Source organism: Vidua chalybeata, chromosome 4 (genome assembly GCF_026979565.1).
Source record: "Vidua chalybeata isolate OUT-0048 chromosome 4, bVidCha1 merged haplotype, whole genome shotgun sequence".
Lineage (NCBI taxonomy): Eukaryota > Metazoa > Chordata > Aves > Passeriformes > Viduidae > Vidua > Vidua chalybeata.
Genome location: NC_071533.1, coordinates 20,898,932 through 20,925,791, shown reverse-complemented (window position 1 = coordinate 20,925,791; position 26,860 = coordinate 20,898,932). Strand labels below are relative to the sequence as shown.

The 26,860-nt window shown below is 36.2% G+C and overlaps 1 protein-coding gene across 2 annotated transcripts in view; it reads right to left on the bottom strand.

The window, feature by feature from the left end:
* Positions 1-26,860, bottom strand: part of GRID2 (glutamate ionotropic receptor delta type subunit 2) — a 686,989-nt gene that overhangs the window by 212,170 nt on the left and 447,959 nt on the right. For both annotated transcript variants that reach the window (XM_053941218.1, XM_053941219.1), the window contains one exon: positions 7,346-7,399. In XM_053941218.1, the coding sequence (XP_053797193.1) occupies positions 7,346-7,399 (54 nt within the window). The remainder of the gene's footprint in view (positions 1-7,345; positions 7,400-26,860) is intronic.

The window sequence follows — 26,860 nt, the reverse complement described above, 5'->3', positions numbered from 1 at the left end:
TTACCAAAAGGGCAAAGAAAATGCATAAGAGCATGCTAGGTGTAAATGTGATTGTTTATAGCAAGACCTAATTTAAAAACAAATTTTTATTCCATAGGGTACCTATTAAGGCTTACAGCTGAAAACTTAGCTCTACAGACAAATACTTAAAAGAAAAAATAACTAAGTAAAACCACCAATATTAAGCTGGAAGTATTAACTTTAAGAAAGGTTAGGGAAACTAGAAAAGCATTTTTTAACATAGCATAAATTCCTGCAGGTTGGGAACATGGTGTTTTACGCTGTTGAATTATGGTTCCCTGAGGGAAGTTGAATAAGAGGAACATGGGCTCCCAAGAAACAGCAACTGACTCCAACCTTCACATAAGAACTTGAACTTTAGTTAAACATATTTTTTTTTTCCTGGTGATTCAAATAGCTGGTAGCTTTCAAAATAATTCCGTGTCTGTATTTTCTTGTAAAATAGTAGAAAAAATCTAAATTTTTTAAGCAGGATCTCTTTCTCATCATGCTGAACTGTCTGTCCACAATCTGTCTTAATTATGGAGGCTGATGCCCCAAACTTTCCAGACATGTAAAACTGTGGATATGCCCCCAGGAAGGGAGGTGGATCAAGAGGCTCCTACTGGCAGCCTGCACTTAATATTCCCTTGCATACAGCCACAGTTTATTGAATATTTTTGATTCTCATTTGTGTATTTATAGCTTTGTCATTTTTCAAAGGATACAGCACATCTGCATTGTTGTAATGTAATGCCATCATCTTTTTTTTTTTTGCCTTAGCTTCCTGATCTATAGCCATATTGAAGAATTTAAGAGACACCAAGAGAGACTTGATCTAAAATTATGGAATCTTTCTTGTGGAAATGAAGTCAAGCTTTTTGAAAAAGCAGCACTTTAAATGTTACAATAACCACCCCAGTTATTTTGGCTTTTTTTTGCTGTTCCAGTATAATATCCTTTCATTATTTTGAAGAAACTACTTTGGACGTACTGGTATCTGTTTATTTCTCTTAAATTTTGAAAGACATATATGTGAGATGTAAATTATAACTTCTACTCTCTTGACTACAGCAGAAGTATTTTATTGGCCTTCATAGATTATCATAGTTTGTGAATTCATCTGTTATTAATGTTCTTTATGAAATACAGGTTTTTTTTTTTTTTCCTGCAAGGAGAAATAACGTAGCATCAGCTGTGTTCAGTGTACTATCTTGCATTTCTGGTTGATTATTTCTTAATGTACCACAGATAATGGCTTAGCTTAAGATGCTGTCTTTTCATTTAGCCTGTATCATTTCACTAGCTGTGAGGTAAAAAAAATATATATAATGCTGTTTTAGCAAAATACAGATTTTTTTATAATACTTTCAATATAGCCATAAAGGAGAGCTCAAGAAATTTTTTATCTTGATTTTAAATTATATACTTTCTCAGAGGATTTTAAAAAGTTTGCCTGGTTTCATTACACAGCCTGCCCAAATTGTAACACCAAGATTATTGGACTCACTCTAATGTAAAAACAGACTCCTGCATGGCCACATTATATTGCCAAATACTACTTTAAAAGAGATTTTGACTTTCAAATCCTCAAGCATTTATCTTTCCTGCCACAAAAGTGTATTTATGTTTTCTGTATTCAGCACTTTTTTATGCATTTTAAATAGAATGTTCTCATTTGAACCTCTAGGTTACTACGTCATGTCTTTATACATCACCTGGGAAATAATAACAGAATTGAATCACCAAAGCCATTTTTGTGTGGTGGCCAAGGAGGTACATACACCTATAGATTAGTGTCAGCTATTATTTTAAATGCTGATTATACCATAAATCCAGATTTTAGATTGACAGCACAGCAATGTCACGCAACCCCAAATTCAATGTTAGTAATTTGCTATGTATTTTTTTGTCATTTTTTAAATACTTGGCATTGACTGAGTGACAAGCCTTTTATATAATGACTCTCCAATATCATCTCTCATTCTTGAATTTTGGATCTGACTTAAGAAAACTATATAAAGTAACTATTGTATGAGAGGAAACAATTTTCATTTGCACGTCAAAGGAGGATACAGTGTAATGGTATAAGGGCGGCAGATGAAATGTTATACAAGCGGTGAATGTCAAAAAAATTAGAAAGTTGGCCAAGTTGAACTGAGCTGGCACCTGAATAAATTTAGGCTAGGTTATGTGAGGGTTTTTTTTTTTTTTTTTTTCTTTTTTTGGTGTGTTTTTTTGTTTATTTTCTTTTTCTTCTTTTTTACATCAAAAATTCAATTTATAGTTCCAAGCCTTTCTTTTGCTGGTCTGAACTTGGAATTAAGGGGAGACTATCCTGCCACAAGTGGAACAAGGATAAAATTAGATGTACATTTCATATAAATAGGCAAATAAATAAGGAAAAAAATGGGGATCTAAATTAACAACTCTTTACAGATTAATTAGGAAACAAGAATTGCAGAGGATCATCTTGACATATAAGGCAAGGCTTCAGTGGGAATCAAGGCCACATACTGGACATCTAATATTTGTCCCATTATTTTAAGATAAGCAGCCCAGGCAGAGACTTACTATTTACCACAGAGCAATTGTACCAGCAGTGAGACACATGGAGGGGAAGAATTTATTTACATGCTCCTGTATTAAGCACCAAACAAAGGAAAAATACCTTTTCTTTTGAAAACATCTTAACTTTGGCCCAAGAAGATAGTTCCAGTAATAAAGTGGACACACACTATTTTCCAGTGCATGCCAGGACTTCATCACAGAAAATCCTGACACAGAGGGGAGTGTTTCTTCCTTCTCCAAAAGTCAGCAGAGGAGGAAAAGGTGGCTTAAGGCCTCTAGGCTGCCACTGCCCACACCAGAGAACATTTGTGCCCTTCCCAAACTTCTCAGCACTTTCTAAAGAGAAGCTGAGGTAAAGGCATGGCTGGATGAAGCCCCAAGAAAAGGAAAAGCAGATTTTGAACTGCGTCATCACTTGCTCCTATGTATCTCCCTTATGTTTTTTTAAGTTTTGCAGAAAAGGATGAATAAAACCTGACAGGACAAGGAGAAACTAATTTTCAGCTTTCACAGAGGAAAAAAAAAAATCCAAGATTTTGGATAAAGCAGGGTTCTCTCCATCTCTGCATTAGCTCTCACTGATGCCAGGAGCTGGCAAGTTGGTTGCCCACCTGTTCCAAAGAGGGTGTCATTTCACACAGACCCACCAACCCAGTGGAAAATGTAAGGGTTCAAGTGAAGCTCTAATGCTATTATCAATCATTATCCCTATGAAAATATTGAATATAAATGAGCTCCTGGAACTGAGCTGTGATTATAGGACCTGATCTAACTGCTCAAGCTTGAAACACGATTATGCTCTACACTCCTACTCACGGTGGAGTGCATTGGGCTTAAAACACGATGAACAAGATGTATACATGGGCAACGGACAAGCCCTCTCCTAGGAAAAAGTCTTCATCAAAAAGAATACAACCTTGTAGGTCCCCAATCCTCTCTTGTGCTATGTAGGCAAACCTGTTGGACCTTTTCCTATAAATTGGTCTTTAAAAGAGTCTGGAGATTTTTTTTATTCTTTCATCAAGAAGGAGTTTTTCCAGACTCTGGTGCCTCTGGTAATTAAAAACCTTTTAACAGCTTTTGACCTCAGTTTACTCATGCACAAATTGAACTCATTTGTTCTTGTGTCAACCTTGTCCTTTGGCTCTTGACAATGATGCATTTATTCACATTCTGTAAGTGTTTATGAACAGAGAGCACATCCTCTTTTAGTCTTTGTTTCATAGGCCAACTAAGCCAACCTTTCTACTCTCTTCTTACAGAGATCAGCTTTTCTGTGCACTCATTCAATTCTAATTCTAATAGACCTAGTCACAATTGACCACATTATAGCAGATGAAATCCAAACAGTCCTTTGTAAAGTAGCGTTAATATTTTCACCTCCCGTATTCCAGCTCTAGGCAGTGGAAAGTGTTTGGGGCTGTCCTTGAGTAAACAATAGCAATAAAGAACTGGTGCCAGCCTTGGGTATAGCAAGATAATAGTAAGGCAACCCTGAATTTTTTAACAAAGGAAAATGCTTGAGAGATACATGATTTAAAATGGAAAAAAAGGACATTTTTTACATTTAAAAAGAGCAAAGTAAAGTGACGAAAACCGTCCAAATGCCCCTTCTTTGGTTCCACTAAAAAAAATCTAAAAATCTAAGTTTACTGTACAGTTGTGAATTAAGAGTAATGAAAGAAATATCATTTTTTATCCTGGAACTTTGAAGCTATATTTACTATTGTGCAGAGGAAATTAAGTAAGTAAAGACAGATAGACAGAGGGAGAGAGAGTGTGAGAAATCCATTCTCACATTTTGTTAAGGCATATTTGATCATGACTACATTCAAATCTTTGACTCCTGCAAATTTTAAATAAAGAACTGTAACATCTGCTTTAAGGCCCTGAAGAAACAGGAACATTTATTTGGAGAGCATTTCCTCAGCAGACTATATTGATCAGAAGAGATTTGCATTATTTGCTATGGTCTAATACGATGCATAATGTTTTAGGAAATTATGAATTCTTTCATTTTATGGGAACAAACCCCCTCCTCCCACACTTACATTATGGTACACACTCTTCAAGTAAATTTGCTGTATTGCATAAAGTAGCAAGTAATGGGACAATAAAAATTAAGGAACTCTTTGCAGGCATTATAGCATTTAGAGGCAGCAATTAAAATAGCAGATGTTACCTCACAAAGCCTAAGCAGATTTCTGATCACAAAATGGAGGGTGTTATTTGCTTCTGTATTACTACAGTCGGTGAGAAGGTTGTATTCCCTTGGCACAGTGATGGAAAAGGAAAGACAATTCCAACTTCTTATGGTATCTCAAGGCAAGGAATTATTTGAATCAGATGCACAGTTTGCAGAACAACGCATTTTAATTGTCATAGATAATTTTAGAATTTCAAATTAGGAGGCAAGAGAAGCAGTGTTATAGTTACTTATTTGACAGTGTCATTTAGCCAGTATAGGTACTCAAGCACAGATGTCTAAGCCGTCACAAAAGATTCACAGATGCAACAAAATGGGCAGAGCTCTGAGATAATCTCCCAGTCATATGAAGGTACTGTGGCCATCAATAGGTAATGGATGACCACCTCAAATAGACTGGCACGTAAAGATAGCTGGTTTATGTATCACACAGAAAGGGGGCCACAAATCTCTGCATTTCTAAATCCTGCACTGCCAAATAGAGGCATTGCAATCTCATTACTGAACTGGCAAAATATTGCAATAAGCAATTACCCAACATCAAACACTCAGGAAACATGTAGATTTCTGCTGTAATTTGAACATAGTGGCAATGAAAAATTGGGCAAAGGAGAACCCTTGCTGTAGTATTATCTACCGATCTTATTTATTGCTAATATGATTTCTGCATCCACATAATATTGAAATTATTTGCATTTTTAAACAAACAGAACTAGAAAGCTACCTAAGTGGGAATATGGATTTAGGTCCAGAAGCAGATTAAGCTGAGATAGCACTAAACATATTCACCTTCTCTGAAAGGGAAAAGAGGAATTACTGAATGAGATGCAGAGACTTTAATGACAATGGTTTAGAGCAGTTTGTTGGAATGAATTTAATCACAGCTTTCGTCCTTTTCATATACAAGACTTTGTAATTAAGAAGGGATGATGTACATTTCTCTGTGCAGATCATTCAGCTTTTCCTGCTGCTGTGACTGCAGCCCAGAGTTTTGGAGCGGAGAAGGCAGCTGAGTGGTAACCACTTTGATTGCTCTGCTATTTCATCTGCTGCAATGTGCAAATAACAATGCTTAAAAAGCAGATTTTTTTTTCCCCATAGAGAGACTAATTTCTGAATAAAAAGCAAAGCGAAAGCATATATGCTAGAAATGGATCCTCAGTCTTGTTTTGTTTTCTTGAGGGTGAAGGAGCTGAAACAGCTAAAAGCAAGCACCTTCTTTAGATCTTTTGGAAAGTATGTAACATTTAAATTAAAAAAATCAATGGCAGTGTCTTTACCTTGAACAGCAGGCTAAAATATCAGCTTTGCCTAAGAAACTGCTGTCTGATCTACTGGTTATAGAGGACAGCTTTAGATTCAGTTGATGCTCTTCTTAAAATACTCAGTGTTAACTCTGAAGTGAATTCTAGTTTAATCAGACATGAAAAAGAAAATATCTATGTTGTTCACATGACCACCTGCAGATTAAAGCTGGGTTCTCTCCCAGCAAAGCCCTGTTCAGTGCTGGAAAATACACACAGTATTAGTCAGGAGCAAGGCAGGGCCCAAACTAATGTTTATGCTGGACCTGGTTTGTTTACACAGTATTTCCAGAGACATATTTTTCTTCAAAGAAAACTGGCTAAAAATCCACTGGTTTAGCACAGCATACTAATAAAAATCCAATCATTAAGTATGAAAACAGAAGTGGGCAGTAAGTCAGATAGTATGACATGGAGTTTACATGCAGTCTTTTATCCTGAGAATATACAGGAGCTGCATGATTAGCATGTTAGGAGATAGCCATCTACTCTGGGAATCCAGCTATTTTAGACCTAAATTATTTTTCAAAAACCTGAATGCTGTCAAACCTGAACTGCAGTGTTCAATACTTCGTATACGAAACTACTTCACATATTGACTTGTCATATTTTACCTGACAAGTTTTCATGGGAGAACTTATTTCACAGTGTAAAAGCAGAATCTCAATTTAGCTTTCTTTTTCCCTTTATGAACATTTATATATGACCTAATCCGGAAGTCTACCAAAGAACCTCCCACTAATCTCAACAGGTTTGGATATCAACCATAATGGAACATTTGGAGAATTCATAAAGGAAAGGGAAACATGCGATTTTTTATTATTATTATTATTATTATTATTATTATTATTATTATTATTATTATTATTATTATTATTTTGATTATTAAGAAAAAAGCCATTGAAATATAAACAAAACACAAGGACCCCATCACAAAAGATTACATATTAAAAAAAGGCCTTAAAAATCCTGTGAAAACAGTCAGCTCAATTGTGATTTCTTGAGATATTTAGAAATAAAGGGTTTTTTTCAGTTTATTTTCCATTTATTCATGGAGGGACTTCCATTTCAAACAGGCAAGAAAAAACAGCAAAGTCCAAGAACCTGTCATTCTACTTTTATTAAGCAACATCTACTCCCTCAGTGTCCTTGAACATTGTCATAGCTACTGCTTCCTGTTGGCAAAGTGAGAATCAGCATGAATATTGTCAGTAAGGCTGAAAACAGGATTCATGGTTCACAACAATGTTCACTTGACAGTTACCTCATTTATAATGATCCAGTGACAGTCAAAAGCAACCAAATTAGTCTCCACGACCTGAAACAGAGAACAAACCAGCTATCAGTCAGCTTGCTTGTGAAAGCCAGAAAAAAAAAATTGATGCTCTCTGTAAATGACAAAAACCAAAGCACATGCTCTCTAGAACTTTTGCTATTGTACTGAGGATAGAGAACCTTTAGCACCATTCTGCAGAAACATTTGTGTTATTGTTTGACTTGCCAATTAAACTTGGAAGTACATTTCATTGCCAGCATCACAGGAAAGAATATGTTTCAGTTGACTGAGGAGAAAAATGAAAACATTTTTGCCTTAGCACTGTGTGTTGAGAGGAAGCAACAGAGAAGAAGGCAGAAAATTAATATCAAGTGACTTTTGTAAGATTTCTCTATTTCTTGCTTCTAAAGCCTTTCTAGTGCATACCTACCCTGAAAGCCTCTGAATTAAAGAGAAAAACAAAACAAACCCAAACCAAAAAACCCCACATCACAAATGCTAGAGTTCACAGAACTACAAAGAGCAGGAAGGAAAGGGTTCTCCTGAGAAAGAGGGTTGTCACAGGGATGATGAATTATAGCCTGTCTCAGGTTCCATGCGCAGAAGGCCTCTCATCCTCCTCTCATACATCTTCTCCTTTCCTTTGCTGAAAATTTTTCCATGACCTGCCTTCATGCTGGACTGAACATGTGCTTCCTAACTCCTCTTTCACTCAGTCCTTTCCCTCCTTGAATCCATTACACGTTTGTGGCAAATCACTTTTGAATCCACTTCACAGTGCAAATGAAGAGGATAAAAATACACTTGCTCTTCTTTCATTAGGTAGGAAAGAAATCACTGACAAAAGGGAGGCCAGAAACAAACTCTGGAAAAAGCTGGACACCTTTAAATTTTTTTCCTACATTAAATTGAATTAGGATTAACATGCAAATAGTTTTAAACACAAATTAATTCCATTTTATTTGTATAGTTATCATGCTCATCTGGATTCATAACTCAAAATTACTGGATACTTAAAACTGTATTGAATATTCCCTTAAAAAACACACACACCAAAAAAAAAACCAAAAAAAAAACCAAAAAAAAACCCAAAAAAACCAAAGAAAAACAGAAGCAAATCTTGGAACTGACAGTGCTTAAATGTTCAGTTCGATGCCTAGTGCTGGGCTCTTATTATTTGGACCATTGGCTTTTAATGACAACCAATAGAAATAGCACTTGCCAAGGATGGTGGCAATTTATACTGTGCCGTGTCCAAAGGAGAACAATTTAACTGGCCACAAATCTTAAGAGCATCAAAAAACCTCACACTGATAACTCTCATTATTAATTCAAAGGCTATTAGAACTGAGGTCACTGTTTGTTTAGCAGAATGATAAGGAAAGATTGGAAATTCTGATCCGGAGAGACTCAGGTGAGGGGAAAGCAAGAGCAGCAGTATCTAACTGATTCCTTATTTGAAACTCTCACAGCACCAATCAGAAATGAGGGGGATTGAGAGCCATAGCTGCTAATGTGGTTGTAGAAAACTTCAGTAGCATTAGCAGCAATCAGGGTCCTTAATTTATGTGGAATTCAATAGTTAAAATCAACCTGATATTTTGTTGTGTTGCTTTGACATTTTCTTGTATTCTCCACTGTAGGCATTCCCACAACAGGTATAAAAGAATAGGATAGAAACTGAGTAACTGTGATAGGAGGCAGCACAACAGACTGAGCCAGGATGCCTGAACTGGAACATGGCTGCCCTGATCAGATTGCTCCTAACAAACCAGTTGGAATACAAACACACCCAGGAACCAAAAAAAGTCAAAAGAGGACAGAGTAGTAACAAAATTCTCAATGGATCATTTGCTTCTCATATAAACTTCCAAAGCATAGAAAGTTTATCCCATTTACAACATAAGCTGTCATTTATTTTTTCCATAAAACAGAACAAAACAAAGCCTTACTAAAGCAGGAACAATTCTGCTAGTCAATCTACATACAGTTCTGCTAAAAGCAAGAAGAATTAAACACAAAAAAAAAAAAAAAAAAAAAAAAAAAGGAAAAAAAGGCAGCACAGTCAGCATGTTTTCTGATTTCTTGTCAGGTTCCTAGCAACCTTGTCCTTCCTAACTTTTGGCTCTGGGATGTCTTTTTGGGAACGTCTGCCCTGCTGTAACTGCTCTGTTCAAGATGAGGTCTCCTAAGGTTCCTGTGGCTCCAAGGCAATCTGCCAGTGACACCCTCGAGACAAGTCTTCCAGTGGTGGTAGGAAAATTACAATAACTATGTTTCACAAAGGGCTCCTAAGCTCTTTCTCTACTTCCAAATGGCAGTCAACCAAAAATTCAGATTTAAGGAATCCACAAAATGAAAATTCACATTTTATGTTCACTTTTTATTAATGTGTTACAAGTGGGCCAGATAATTTCTTTGTGCCTGAAGCTTCAGCTGATCACATTTTCATGTATTGTATCTCCCAGTTTTGCTTCAGTTCATCTAGTTTCTTAATAAATATTTTCTTTGGAGTACCTACTTTGCCCAGATTCTCAGATTTCAATCAGAGAACATATTTTCAATTGAATATGGTCCTAAGTGTCACTGGTTTTATTACGTAAAGCTCACAGACCACTTAAGCCAGTCACTGGAAGAGGCTGACTGGTCTCACAAGTCACTTGCATTATTTCAAACAGCTCAGGGTACTGTGACAGATTTATTCACAATTTGCAAATAACAAGATGAAGTGAACCTATTTTTTAGTTACAGTTGAAACTCCTCAGCAGAAAGATCATGTTTTATCCATTAAACTTTATGTATTCATGAATCTACTTAATGCTAAAAACATTTTCAAAAAGCATATGTCAAATTGGAAACTGTAGTTTGAGAGACACTCAAACTAACATACTCCAAGTTTAGATGGGCTGCAAATAGCCCCTGATTTTAAAACTCAGGTTACCTTTCAGTCTGCTAGAAGCTGCTTTTTGGCATTTTCCTTAGCCCATCTACCCAAAGCTTGTATTGGTATTGACAGTTGCTTAAAAAGATGACTGATAATGCCCTGAGAAAGTTCCTAGATTTTTAAGATAGATTTACACCTGAACTGGGACTCAGCATTAAGCTGGGATTTCAAGGCCGTATCTTCATCCCTGGGTCATTCAGCCTTATCTCTCACAGAAGAGCTGTTCATTTCAGCAGCACCAAAATTCTGCATCTCAGTCTTTCCCTTCTTAACATCTCTTCTGCCAGCATAACATTTATTGTCAATTTAATTTACCTTAAAGTTAGCAGTGAACACTCTGACTGTGTCTGTAGGAACTGCAGGACACTATAATGTTATCATCATCATTAATAACCTTCCCATATTCTCTACTTGTTGTGCTCCTTATGTTTTTCAGTGTAGATAAATGCACTGGCACATCCACTGTTTTACAAAAAATAAATAAATGCAATGCCATGCATACCTTCAGTTTTGATGTTTGAGGGAAAAAGTTGCTCAATCCTAAAATTTTCTTCAAATTCTAAGAGTAATCATATGCATAACCTTAGCATCAGAAGATTATCTCCATCAGCAGCTATTAAGCACTAGTCTGCAAGTAGAAGACTATAATAAATCAGTTTTAAAAACCTCCAAACTGTCTAAAGTCAGCAGTAACACAACCTAGATTCAATTATTCATCAGTATAGCAGTCATTACTTGCACATAGCAGGCCTTTACAGCCATGACACAATGTTCCAGAATGCCCTTGTCTATCTACTTCATTTGCTATTCTCTTTACTTTAAAAAGCCATTGCATTTTCACATACAAGGGATGATAAATAAGAGTGAAGATAAAAAAAAAAAAACCAAAAAGAGCACGGCTAGGTCTGCTTAAAATTGACCATAACCTAAAAACCACAAACAGCAGAAGTATTAAAGGCAGGTTTCTATGCCTAATATGCTCAGAATTGTAAACCAAGTGTTTTTTATCTGAGTGATGATCTTTTTCTGGTTGAAATTCATATCTGCATGAATACCAAGTGAGCTGGCATGAACTTGTGCTCTGTGCCAGGGAAAAATGAATGTAGAGAATAATGCTTGCAAGTGTATAAGGGCAGTAATGAAAAAGAAATCTGAAATCTTGTATTTTAGAAGTAATAAAACAACTTGATTGGGGCGTGTAGGAGGTTGGGGCTTCAAGACGTCAAGCATTTGAATACAATGCAAGTGTCAGATTCATCACTGGTTCTGCTGGCTCGGTGACAGGAAGCAGCACTGTTCCCTCCCAAAAGGTAAGGGACAGATTGGAAATTTCCATACAAAACAGAAGGCAGGTGAACCTATTGTTTATGCAGCTCACCTCTTAAGTGAAAGCTGAGAAAAACTGGAACATTCATTCATAATGAGGGATGAATACCTAAATTCTACACAGATATGAAATGGAGGAAAGTCGACACTTTCTAAAACCAAGAAAACCATGTACCAATTTGAGAAATTCTCATTTCACGCGTCCTCTAGGGGAAATCGTACAAGCTGTGTGTTAATAAACATACAAAGCTATAGGTCAATGCAAAAAGCTCTCTGAAGCTAAGCAGAGCTGCTAGCCAGGAGAGCATTAGGAGAATGTATCATATATCCCTACCCTGTTCTTTCTGCTCCTCTAGGCATTCAAGCCACCTCTGGAGTTAGACACTTTGGTCTAACCCAAGATAGCTGCCTTTGAGCTTCTAAGTAGAAGTTGCTTTCTTGACTGTGATGAATGGGACTACCAGTAGCTAAAGAAAGCAGAATTTATTAATTCTGTATTGACTGTTCCGCAGTTCAGACTGTATTTATTTACTAAAAGGGAAAATATTTTCAAGAATCACCCACCCCAAAAAAGCATTTTGTGCTTTGGAGGTGCCATCTCTACAATTCCATTGAGTACCTCCATTTGTAAGCTGAACTCCAGGTGAACTGGGGAGCTGTGTTTAAGTTTAATGCCCACTGCCACTGAACCCTTCCTGTCTCAGACAATTAAATCAGTGACAGAGAAGAAGCAGAGGACAGCCTATTAGCCAACTCCTTCAGAGAACTACTTTCTGAATTCATCATTTTTTTATCTATAGACTGTTGGCATTCAATTATTTATAATGCCATATCACATAATTCTCCATTATTAAGACTCAAAGCAGCAACTTAGCAGTCCTGTTCTGAAACAGACCTTATGAAATTGTGGAAAAGCTGAAAAAGAAAATAACTCTCTACTCACTCAGCCCCTTCTCAGACACAGAGAGCTCACACTTGAGTATATGAAAACAACCATTAGTTGCATAAATCCTTGCAAAGGATTTATTAACTGCAGCAAAGGATACAGTCTGTCAAGTATGAAGTGCTTGTATGCACAGTCACAGAAATCCACAGCAACAGACACAAAAGACCATTCTTAACATCTTTGTAACTTTAGAAATATGTTCATGTCAAGCTCCAGCAGTTCTCCTAACACCCTATTAAAATAAATCAAGCTCATGCTTCATGAGGAAGGTGTTCCACTTAGTGAAACAGGGATCCTATTGAACTAATGAAACAAACGTAGATGAAACAGAAATTAATTTTCTTTTCCTAAAGAATTCAACTGCACACTGAGGGAGATTTAGCAGAGAGCACAAAAATGCTGCCAAGATGACAAGTGATGAGCAAGGACAAATCATCTGTCATTGGCAGCAACTCCAGAACTTCTGAATCTTTGGAAGAGCTTGACAATTTGTCATAACTATTTCTATTGTTCACACTCAAACCTTTAAATGGCCTTAATGCAAGACAATCTAAAGCAAGTAAAGCAGCTGTAGTGCCAGCATGCAAGCTTTTTCCATGTGCAGTAGTAAGCAAGAAAGAAAAAAGGCTTTTTGTCAAAAAAACCCATGTCATTTAATGAAAAATTAAATAAAAAAATTATCTACATCACTTCTTTCTTATATAGATGGGCCCACAAGTGTGGGCAAAAACTGCAACATACAGATCATAAAGGAAAATAATTGCTTTCCTTCACAAGGGAAATACAGGAAAACCATTCTGGATTTTCAAAATTTAGCCTCACACATATGCAACTCGTCAGACAAGCTTTCAAGCACCCAAGCAAGCAGCAATGTTGCATGTAAGCAAAGATCCTTACAGGACCAGGCCATCTCAAGTATCTCCTGTTTGAAACACAGAGGAGAGCTCCCTGGCTCCTGGTTTACCTGTGCTACAGCTGGGACTGTTCTGTGACAAGGCACCCAGAGGCCATGGCTCCTTTGTCAAAACGTTGAAGGGAACTGTCTTGAACTAGAGCTTGCCTTTCTGTTAACTTTCTGCTCCACCAGGAGCTGCAGTACTGACCGTGAATCTTTCTGCTGGACCATCAGCAAAACCACACTTTCAGTTTTTGTTTTTTTTTTTTTTTTTTTTGTTTTGTTTTGTTTTGTTTTGTTTTGTTTTGTTTTGTTTTTCCACAAAAGCCAACAAGATGGCATTGCATGGCCCACAGCTCTGGGAATGGCTGATACTGGAATAATTCAGAAAGTGATTTAGAAAGTTTCCCAAGAGTTGAGCTGGGATACCAACTTCCTGTTAACCTTTCCCAAACACTGTCTGCTTACAATATGTCCAAACCAATATAAGGCTTTACAAATTGGACTGCATTCTTCCAACTGGAAGACTGATAAAATGCTTTCATCCAATACCTCTAGATTTACTGTCCATGTCTTTTCATGGACCAGCCTCTTGTAGTCATAACTGCTATTTTACAGGTGAACAGGTCTTAACTTAATTTTCTCCCCCAGGGGCAGAGCAATTTGCAGATCACTAAGAGATGACAAAAAAACAGATTTCCAATACACACATGTGAGACAGGAAGCCACTCCAATTCAACCCTGCTCCCTCCCCCTCTCCAAGAAAAGGACAACCAAAGAAAAACCAACAACCCAACGGAAGAAGTCAGAGGCCATTTTTTTAACATGACATTTAACTAAAGATATTAGCATTGGACTAGTGTGAGCATTCAGAGCAGTCTCCAATAGCATAGATGTCTTCCCAAGGACTGGTATGTAAAGCAAAATATGGAAGTAAAAGACTATTAAATAGCAAAGAAAGTTAAGTGATAAACTGAAGACTACCTTAACTGATCTGAAGTTTAGAAAGGGAAAAGCATGGAGTTGTACTATTTAGTATGTTGTACTAGGTTAAACACCACAGGACTACTTCATGGAGATCCTCAGGTAGTTTTGTGCTTATTTTCACTTTTCTTCCTTATAGCTCCTAGTTCATCAAACTACCACCATTTTATCAGACTGTTTGCTCCATATCTTCCACAGCAAGTTCTTTCTGTGCTTCCACTCTTAGCGTTTGAGCTTTTCAGTAGGGAGATCAGTTGTTGATTTATAAAGCTCATTCTTACACACCAGAAACTAAAGCTTATAAAAATCCCTCTTCACCAAAGGCAATATTTTTGTAATCTAATTTTAATCTCTACCCATTTCTGGTCTTGAGAGAGGGAAAAAACCCAAACCACACATGGATGTATTTATTTTTGTTCTTCTGAACAATCACCTCTTTCTGAGATTCCTTCCTTTGACATTCTTTCCAAGAAAAAGCAAGCAAACAAGCAAACAAATAAAAAAAAAAAAAAAAAAAAACAACAACAACAACAAAAAAAAAAAAAAAAAAAAAACCCAAAAAACCCCACCAAAGAAAACCATCAACCATTGTGTGAAACCTGACAGGGACATTTACCAATAATTAGAAAGCAAGCTTCTACAGCATTGGAGGAGGCAGGTGGAAATTGTCTTTGAGTCTCCTCCTAAGGATGGGTGATACAGCTGACATGGCTTCATTTGCTTGTCTCATGAAAATGCATTTCTTTTAAAAATATATAGTTGAAGCACTTGATCAGTTTTCCACTTTTTCAGATTTACTTCAAAAGATGATACTTTTAAACTAAAAATATTGGGTTATTCCTCTATATAATTAGTTTTATATTGACTTGGCTTGCCATCAGAACTACATCTGAAATGAGTCAAGCTTCAAGGAACACTTTGTATCTTCTGTCCTAAGATTTTAAGAGATGGAGCCTGTTAAAGCACAGAAACCAGCCCCATGCTAAAGAAAACAGTTAAAGATTAAATAAAAGTAAATAAAGATAGCATTAATACTTCAGTGAGTTTGACCACAGGCTTGTACTGAGAGCACAAAATAAAAACACATTCTGTCTAGTAGAAATGGCCTTTTAAAAATTAGTCATTTCTTTAATCATTGAGAAAAGCTAATAATGTATATTTTATAGGTGTCTAAACCCACGCATCTTTCTGAAGTCAGCCTGTAGACTGTAGGTTTAAAATAAAATAACTATAAGCAATTTACATATCTTTCATTTTAAGGATTATTTTATTCTTAGTTGGTTTTCTTACTTCCAAATTTATGCTTTGATTTATATTCCTATTATCCTTCTGAAAAGTGTTTATACTAACTACTCTGGGAAAAAAAAAAACTAACCCAAAACCAAAACAAACCACCACGTATTTTTTTCACAAGTTCTGAAACTACTTGACTTTAACTCAGACCTATGAGCACATTCTCCTACCTGCACTGCAAGACAATTGCAAGAAAGCAGAATAATGGTGTTCTTATTGAACAATAATGTACATTCCACCTGGAAACTATTTATTTCAAAGTAAAAAAGTGACTCAAATTATCATGGAAATACAGAAATTCAGATTCATTACTGTTGAGTGGTTGCTTGTACCTGTCTGTCTTTTTATGAACTAGATTTTGTTTATAGTGATAGTACTAAATTTACCCCTGAAGATCTCTTGTTCTTTACCTTTTTTTTTTTTTTTTTTTTTTTTTTTTTTTTTTTTTTTTTTTTTTTTTTTTTTTTTTTTTTTTTTTTTTTTTTTTAAAGCTGAATTCTATTTGAAAATTGAAGAAGAAAACTTGAGTATTTGGCTTGGACAGGGGCTATGAATCCAAGCGGTTGCCATCACCTTTGAAGTTGAAGAACCAAACATAAGAAGCCTGAATCTATACTACAGTATCAAAATTTCCTTGTCATTATGGATTAAGAGCTGGAGTCACAAACTTCTCCCAGCTGTGGTGGTTGTTTTAAACACCTCACCATCTCCTACAGGCAGACACTCAGGAGCTACCCTTTCAGTGAACTCACTCAAGATTGAAGGCTGTTGACAAGTCCTCTAAAAGATGGAAAATAATTGCCTTGCTGATTTCTATGCCTCTGCAACTGCCTTCTCCAAGGCCAGAATCTTTCCATAACAGTGAAAGTCATGGATTAATGAAGCTTTGTCACAGATTTAGTTACTCCGTCTGCACATATAAATTATTTTTCTAAGCAGAATAAGAAGTTCAGTTCTTAACTTTAACCTCTTGTAGACTTTATAGACAGCATCTGATTTATTCCAAGCCTTATTAACATGACGAAAGCTTTCAAACTGTTAATGTGACATGAGAAATTCAGACAAACAGTCATTAATTCAATGATTTAATTTGTAGAGGAAAAAAGAATGCCAGTTTGACAATGGACTTTTCTTAAGTCTGACTTAGTATCATGTCTGCTAGTAAAGAGAGCTTTGGAGGTTACAAAAAGAAATACAGATGATAAAATGGTATCTGTCATAATTTCAATGTATGCTCCTTTGTCAGTTCAGATGAAAATATGCAAATTCATACTTGCTTCCTCTTTAAACATATACCTATTGAGAATCATGATTAACCAAAGTTACCACTTTAGTAAGGCAATGAACAGTTAAGACTGAAGAAAAATACACTTGTGAGGCACGAGATTCCTTCCCAGAGTGCATTACTATGGGTTGTCTGCACTCAGTGAAAGGAAACTTGATTAAATAAAACTTGTAAAGGAATCATATAAAGGTCGGAATTTAAATAACCTTTCCCTTCTTTTCCATACTCGATTTTATACCTCAGCGCTTCTATAGATTGTAGTACAGTTACTATTCCTTTACACCAGTATATATTAAAAGAATATCCAATTAGGATGGAAAACGCTGTCAGAAAGAGGCTGAAGAATATGGGCTTTGAGGAGGAACTTGAAGTTTTGACGTAGAGAACAGCAGTAGCAGAACAGGATGCCTGATTCAGAGGGTTATTTGGTAGCGTGAACAAATACTTTTAGACTGCTATTGCTTAAAATCAAAGAAACAGAAAAACTAGAGACATAGCAACAGTTTTCTTAATAGCAGTTATTTTCCACAAAAAAGCTTCTTGCCCAACCAAGGTATCAGCAATCCAAATTAATAAAATATGGATTAAACTACTCAATTTGGCCCATTCTTGTTGAATGTTTTTTTGATATTAAGTGTGGGTGCCATTGTTTTAAAAGTTTAGAAACTATTAAACAAATTGATTGAATTTATGTCTTCAAATTGAAAACTGAAGGCTTAGTTCACCTTTACCTCTTTTTTTTTTTTTTTTTTTTTTTCCCCAAGAATAGCAAAGGAATAGTTTAGGGCCAGAACCTCTGAACTGATTGGCATCTGTAAGTTACTCAGATTTTCCTCAAGAGGGGCTCCATGATGCTGAGTGCCTTTGAAAACTTGCTCATTTCATTCAGTATTTTAAATATAATTAGAGTGCCTTGAAAATCCAGCCCTGATTATGCCGGCAGCACCTTGTTTATTTTATTAGTGATACAGAAATGTGGTTTCAACTCCTTTTGCATCTGTTAGCAAACCCAAGATTTAGTCTGACTGCCTATCAGGGAAAATGTTTAACTTTATACACTACAGAATGTAACAGTGCTGCTCTTTTTTCTTCTTTGCTAACTGCCTTAAAAACAATTTTTGCCAAGCATCAGACTGGCATTACCGAAACAGAAAGTATTTCATTTTCCTATCACAGGCATTATTAACAAAGGTCACCATTCAAGTGACAAAATATTGCTAAAGCCATCAGCTCTTTTTGCTCTTCAGCTTCATGATGGTGCCTCTCCTGTCATTTCACATATCTGTAGAGAACAACAGTGACAGAAGTTCAAGTGAGATAGCCCTCATTTTTGACTTGCACATAAACTTAGCATTCAGCTCCTCTCCAAGCACACAGGCTGAAAGCATTTTTTTTCTTGTAATAGTAGTTCAAGAATCAGGAGCAGTTTAATGGGAGTTCTAACTGGCTGCAGGCTTGAAGCTTCCTATGAAAAACATCCTCTCAAAAACACATGTGCAAAGACAAAATCAGTTCTAAAGATATTGAAAACATTCCGGTCACCAAATTGCAAAGCCCAGTGGCCATTTTTGCTTCTGTGCTTCACAAGAGATGAACAAAACAGATCACTCTTACTAAAGTTCCAAAGGCATTGCAGGCCCAGAAGGTCTGCACAAGGACTCACTGAGTCGTATAAAGGATATGGATCAAAACAGCTGCCTTTTCTTTTTCTCATAATGGCTCTAATTTTTCCTAATAAAGTACTTCTAAATTTTGTGAAGTTCAGCTATTGCTTCTGAGAGTAATTCAGCCAGTCAATTACATGAACCCAGACCATAATTTAAAGATATGTTTAAAGACCATATTTAAAGATAAGACATGTGTGTACTAACATCAACCATGCAACACAGTTCAGATTCATCTTTCTGAAAAATCCTCTTGGCCGTATATCTGTTTGCAGACCTTCAATCTGAAATCCTTCCTATATATCACTGAAGGTTATTAAAAACTGATGTTCAAAGTGAATACAAAGTACTCTGTATTACACAATTCTCTAGCAGCTGATGGTTAAGCTAACAGAAATATAACAACTCAGCAGAAATTGATACAGGCTAAAATATATTCCAGCCCCATAAAGAGAGAAAATCTATATGTTTTTCATCATTGCTTGATGCTGGTTTAAAAGCTTCACAGAGTAATTGCATCTAGATCCAAAGAGTACAAGCAATACCTACCCCACAGACACTGGAGATACAAACATACCAAAATTACAGGCTCAAGCACACCTGAAACACAACTGCAGCTGGGACATCAGATCATCTCTAAAATGGGACAGATCCTAACAGATTGAAAACAACTTTATCAGTGAAACAATAGCACAAGAAGCCAATATGTGTTCTATTACAAAAAAAGATAAAACTTTCTAGCCATCAGGTATGGGTGTTCTAAAACACTTATCGTATGTTATCAGAAAGAAAACACAGACGAATTGCAGGACAGGCAAATGTTACAATCATAAAAACCCAGAAAACTAGAAGCATTTAACATGCACAGTGTAATTTGAACCATTCTGTACAGTTTAATAATTTATAGGGATTAAGTTGCTAAGATTTGTTTCTCAAATTTTCATTGTGAAACAGTTGCCCATTTCTTTTGGCTTTCTGAACTAAGAGGCTTAAATTAGATCCTTGCTACCATCTTTTAAAAATAAATTGGAAAGCTTTGATGGAGAAAAGTAAAAAAGAGTGGAAGAACTTTAAGAGGATTTGCACATTCTGGAGAAGGAAAAATAGAATGCACTTTGTTAAAAATACAATTAGTTCTGCATTTTAAGTTTGTGATACTATAGCCTTAGCAAAATGAGCTATATAGAAAAACAAAGGCCTTTTGAACTTTTATAAAAAGTACTGAAGACCATTCTATTTAAGCCCATATTAGAAGTTTGTTTTTTTTTTTAAATGGAAAACAAGCCAAACCCATAATTGTAATTGCCTTGTTTTGTTTTTTTAGTTTAGATAAATAAACAACTGTAACTTGACTCATGGTAACAATTCCTCTAAAGTCTATGTGATTACTCAGCTGATGAAATTACTTATGTGAGGAAAGTAAGTCATATGTATAAGAGATTACTGGCACAGGTACCTCAATGTAAATTATGAAAGACACATTACAGAGTGTAATAAATCTTCTAGCAACACATTCCTTTTTCCCACAGATACTGTCAAACAGCTTTTTACCTTTAAGCACTGCATTTTTTGTATCATTCTTTCAATCATCTTTTTGACTAACCTGAACCAGAGCAGTGATATATCTCTCTTATTCCAACTATTAATATTATGGGCACATGGTCTTTGCTTTTCAACGGTGATAGAAGCAAACTGACAGAACCAATATCCAGACAATCCTTGAAGTGATACATGAGCTTTACACAAGGATGATCAACAAGATAGAGCACTATTCTCGCCAGACTGATTGATAGGAAAAACAAGTTGGCTATAAGGCTGTATTTTCACCTGGAATCAAGTACATCAGGAGTCCTCTGTGGGCCCCCATGTATACAAAGTACAAAGCTTATCCAGACAAAAGAATAAAAATATAAAGGAAGAAAGGCAAATAGAAAAAGGGTTATAGCAATATAGGTAATTTTTTTCTTTATTATACAGCAATTAGGAGAGATACACATCTGTCATGAAAACCTAACCAAAATTCTGAATGTGTGAACATAATTACGGCCCATCCAAAGTCCCAGTTTACCTGAGACAGACAGGCTGGCACAGCTCAGTAGAGCTGTGTCAAATGTCAGTTCACTTCCTGAGCCATTTCCAAAGCTAAGTCAGGGACAGGAATGAGTAAAGCTTTTCCCACATACCCCAGCCAGGAACCTCAAACCTGTGAACAAGAAGGGAACCTGATTGCTGCACAGTGCCATGCAATTAAACACAACTGCTTAGACACTGCACCTGACTGCATTTCCACAGCTGCTTTTAGGGTCCCTTTGCCCTCCCTCTCTGCTTCATATATGGCACTATCTCCTCTGGGATTGGGTGCTTATGTCCTTGTCAGCTCCAGATCTCTGCCTGGAGTCACCACATTTTCTCATCTGCCAATGCCTCGTTTGATTTCCATGCTCAAAGCACCATCATGATGAGGAAAAAACATCTCAGAGGCAGAGCAGAAATAAACCAGCAGAGCCCTTGGTAGATATTTAAGTGCTTTTCCTGAGTATTCCTCTCCTATATTTTTTTCATTCTTGCTGGTTGCTGGCCCCTTCCTGAGTAAGAGACCATCTGGCTATCACAGCAAGAATAGTTAGGGATGTTGCAATCCATTTTATCCCACTTCTTGCCACTTAGGTAGCAGTGCCTTAGTATCAAATCTTTTCATGGCACTTCCTCTCATGTGCACACTAAGAATTTTGTCTAGAGAGTCAAGTGAATTATTTTAAAAATGTAAAAAATCCAAAGTAAAATCTCATCTGTAATAAAACAGAAATTCAGAGAATGGAAAGGAAGGGACTTCTATAGTTTTGTGTTAATATTCATGAGAGACAGATAGGAATTAAAGCTCAGTGTGAGAGACAAGTGCTCTAAGGAATCATGAGAAAGTCACATTCATTTGCTGCACTTGCATCCTGCAAACATTAAAAACCTTCATTACTGCAGTGTCTGATGCTTGCAACACAGGCTACAAATACAGCTATCTGAAAATTAAACAAAATGAGCTTATTTTCCTCTTATTTTTCTCCACAACACACAGTTTGTGTATACATATATGCATGCACCACAAATTTATTCCTGTTTGTTTCATCTACCATATCTTATCCTATACACTGTCAGCTTTTCCTAAGAGATCAGGAATCTATCTCTGTACATGTGAAAATGTCCTCTGTGTGAGTTGTAATTCCAAACCAGGCATTTTACAGGATCCTGCAGAAGTGAAAATTTCCTTGGTAAACATCATAGAAAAATCATTCTACTGAAGAAGATTCTAACTTTGATCTATGACCCTCTGCACACGATATCCTGTCTCCAAAATGGAAGTGATGCCATCGAAATTGCTTAATGTGTATCTATTTCACTCTCCCCTTGGCAAAAGAAGATAAAAGCAGAGCAATTGCTGTCAGAATTATGAATCTTCCTGGATGTATGTTACAATATCTAATAGATGGCACTTTTTTTTTTTAGCATTTATGGCAATAAAAGACATTTTTATCACTATAGTTCTGCACTTGTATGACATCTAACAACAGCACCCTGGCACATGACTGAGCAATAACTGAACCAAATGGGGTACCTTCTCCAGCAAGAAGTTATCACTGTTTTTATGATTATACTTTGACATTTAAAGAAATTACTGTAAATTTGCCTTCATTTTGAGAACAAATGCAACAAAAACCTTGGAATTAAATACATGGTACAGTATCTCCCAACTCCAAAACCAAGCTTGATCTGAGAGCAGCTAGGATTAGAAGAACTATTGCTTTAGTTCAGTGTGAGAAGGGACACATGGAAAAGAAAGAAAACTCACAGTCCCTCACCAAATGATATTAAAATAAGTATTGCTATCTTGGAATATTTCATGTTCTAAGCACAAAACCTCTTTTTGGAGGAAGCAGGCTTTTCATTACGCTTCATTTGTAGTATTCCCTCAGACACACACCAAGGCTCCCCACAGCTGTGTTTCACTTGTTCAAAGGGCATTTAAAGTGTGAATACTTTTGGCACCACCTAGCTGAAAAAAAAGCCTCCTTTGGCAATCTGTTCAACCTGTGGGTGTGTGCTTCTTGTTTTTTGGCAACTGCATATGTAGTCAGGCAGATGAAGGCACTGAAAAGGCAAATCAGACCTGTGAACTGAAGTATCTACAAAATATTATGATCATATTTTTTAATGCTGTTCTTCTGGTCCTAGGGAGAAGTGGCAAACACAGGAAGATGTCAACACCATAAATGAGTAAGAGGAAGGAGGTTGTATGGCTCCTTGCCAGGAGCAGGTAATATTGAAAGGGACCATTATGAAATGTGCTACAACAGTTCCTTGGAATATAATGCAACATGATATTTTAAAAATAATTTTCAATGAAGTTTTTTTTCCTCAATGGGCTTCTGGTACTAGGTTCAGTCCAACACCTGTGCAGCTGAGCTGGTTGGGTGCATGTGAGCACTTAGGCAGCATTCAATCCTTGTTAATGGTGACTAAACACTGTCTGAGGCCTGCTTACATCAGAGCAAATTTTGTTCTTAGAATGCACCTACAAAAGCACTTAATCAGATAATAAAGTGACCAATTTGATGCAACTGTAACACATTTTCTCCACTTTAATCTGAAAAGCTTCCTTTACAATCTCAAGCACATTTATTAGCTCTAATTTTGCCATCTCTGCTGTATAAGCATGCAGGAAACCTGAAGAAAGCCATAAGAAAAAGGACAAGGAGGAAAATGACCACAGAGTCACCAAGCTGCCTCTGGATTAAAAGGACACACTAACAAAGCCAAGAGCTGTTCTGTATAAGCGCTATTGAAATACCATTATTCAGTATCTGTAGGAAGTGCCACTAACTAGAGATATGAAATAATATATCAAAAAATTTACCCACTTTTAGAATTGTGATCTATAAAATGAAGCAAAAAGGGCATCCTCCTAAAGGGAAGGAAATGACAGGAAAATTCTGTGGATATTGAATTGCAGAGCACTGAGACTCGGACAACAAAAACCCTCAGAGAAGAAGAATTTGCAGTTTACACCTACTTGGCTTATTTTGCGCTTCAATCTCACTAAGGCAACACAAATCTTTTAAATCTGCACCTTATTTTTCAAACCTCTGCCTTCCTCTTTGCTCAAAATGATGATACAAATAAAATAGAAAAAGGGTATATGACCATAGTAAATCTGGTCTCAAATTACATCCCTTATAAATATGATTTTAAAAAGCTTTTATTTACCCCAAAAAGTTGTTTCCATGACAGCACAAAAAAACCTAAGTGAAAGGAGTTTATGTGCATTAGTTATGACAGTGTCCAAAAATTAGAAGGATCTATGTTGGCTAGTGAGATAATGAAGTCAATATAAACTGGTTTAGCTTTTGTCCTTAAATAATTTGGTAAACTGCTGTGTAATGATCATTTAAGCATTACCACAGTACTATGCTGTAAAACAGGTCCAATAAACTAATGTTTTCCTATCTGAGCTTCTCATCCCCTAAAAAAGAGCTGAGTTAGCAGCCCTTTGCCAATTTATACTTCTTGGTCTTTGACACCTAGGTTTTTATACATGTTGTTAAAATGAGTTTTCATTTTTTTACGTAAGATTTTCAAAAGCACATGCAAGAAAATACTTTCCTTAAAGCTCCATTTGCTTCCTCAATCCTAAAGGTAGAAACAAGCTTTTATCTACAACCTCAGGACCTCTGGCCCCACTTCCTGCAGGGAAAGCTGTTTTCAGCCCCTTGCTGTTATTTGCCAGTGCTCTCACTTAATTTCCAGAACAATAGGATGATTTTAGGGATCTATCAGGATAGAAGCCCAACTTTCATGGGAATGAAGCAACAGTGTCTCTGAAATAATGATGTAGAGATACTTAAAAAGACTTTTCTGAGTAATCTTATAAAACATAGTTTCAATGTGAACTCCTCTTTTCTATCCTTGCTTTGGTGACAGTGACATTTTCCCATTCTGAGAAACACACCTTCCTTGTGTCTTTTTTTCCTAGATGAATATTAATGCAGATGACTAAGGACAGAGGGAACTACAAGGAATTAATTTCTTGAAGTGTCTCTAGCTCTGTAATTAAGGCAGGTAAAGCATGTAACAAATACTGACAAAGAGAAATGAGACTCTACTAAGTTTTTTTTAAATAAATAAATAGATTAAAAAAAAAACAGGCATACACATCCCCACGTGACCCTGTCTCAATTTATTAGGTTTTCTGCTTTTTCACAGTTTATCCAGTTTCATGTAGAATGTACCAAATTCCTTCACCCCTCCCCTTCCCATAAAAAAATTTGTGAAAATCATGCAAACTTAGGTAAATATATAAAAATATGTATATATGTAAATCAGATCACCTGTAAGAGCTAGAGTGAAAAAGGCAGCTTTCTCACAAATTAGCCTGAAGTGACCAAAATTAGCCTGAAGTTAGACCCCAGATCAAATATGATATTCCCTGTGAACCATTTCTCAATAAGGGCTGAAGCTGGATATGAACTTGGTATTCAATAAACAAACTCTCTGACTCATGGATTGTGGGAAGTCCCACATCAGAGCCTGGAGTAGTACTGACACACCAATTCAAATCTTACAAAATAAATCAAGATTACACCTTCTTCTTCTGAGGATGTTAATTACTGATGGAACCTGGCTTGGGAGACACAAGGAGAGGAGAGGTTTGGGCAGAAGGTGCTTTAAGAACTGATTTACTTGAAGTTATTCCATCTCTCCTGTTCAATCAGATCCTGTGCTAAACAAAGTCCTTGGGGTGAAACATTTACAGTTAATTATGGAGCTAGTATAATCTGTCTTGCTTTCAAATTAAGAATTTATCACAGTGACAAATTAATTCCCCTTCTTTTTTTTGTTTCCCCAGCATATTAGCAGATCAACCACAGTGGCTAGCCTCATTTCTCTCCCATTATTAAGACACTTTTTCCTTTTAATTTATACAAAGCATGAAATTTTATAACCAGATCTAAAACTCAGGTATGAATAACTTACTGAGGAAGTTATTTTATATTTCAAGCACAAAATGAGTAATAGACATAAATTTAACCAAGCCTAAGCTACTGCAAATAGTCCTGGTGAGGAAATCATTAACTTTTTGGATACTAGGGGTTTTTCATTTACTTCTTTCTCAGTTACTACTTTCTTACAACACTAATGAATCCAATAAACAGATAATCTATAGTTCTTCTAATAAAATGTTTCTTTAAGATTCTTTTCAACAATTAATTCCCTTTAAAATCCGTAATGTTCATTATCATGGAAAAAATAAAATAATTAGAGCAAAAATATCTGGCTACAGATAAGTACCTATGATAGCCCAACTAAATATTACTGAACATATTAACAGTAATTATATTTACTGCCACAAGCACATGAATATTTCTTCAGAACCTCTTCATAGAAAATATGTACAACAGTCCTACAAAACTATGTTTGAAAAAGTGTTTTGTTTTACAAACCAAAGAATTGTGTTTCTAGGTAATACAAAGAAGCTGACCTTTTCCCAGGATAAATCATACCTATTTAATCTTAATTTTATAGTGGTATGATTGTGAAGAAAACTCTTCAGCTACGGGGAAATAAAGCAGCCCTTGCCCCCTCAGCTAGACACAGAAAAGTGGAAACAAAGCAACAACTGATAAGAAAGCAAGATATGAGTCATCTGTGACACTGACCAACTAAAAAGGAGGATCAGCTTTCACTTTTATTATCTACTCCCATGCAATGTTTGTTAATAAACAACAATATTGTTAGGTAGTCCACAGTGACACATGCTTTTCTGTTTATGGAGATGACTTCTAACTACTAGATGCTTTTAGTCACTGCAGCAATGCTCTCCGTCCACCTCAGAGCTGATGTTAGGAACAGACAGGCAAGCAGGGGAAGCTCAACAGAGGAGATGAGCATAACTGCGTGGCACCTCAAAGATGCCCTTAGTACCGTCCAACCTCTGCTCTTTTCCTCATTATTTTCTATTAGTTTCCCTTGCTGTGCTTTTCCTGAACTCCAGCTCAGCATAAAATCTCATTACCAAAATGTCAAGGCAATAACCGTATCTTTATCTCTCTTCATTTTTTTCCCTCCAAAATATATACACACAGAAAATGTTATTATGGCTTTATTGTTTTAGGTAAT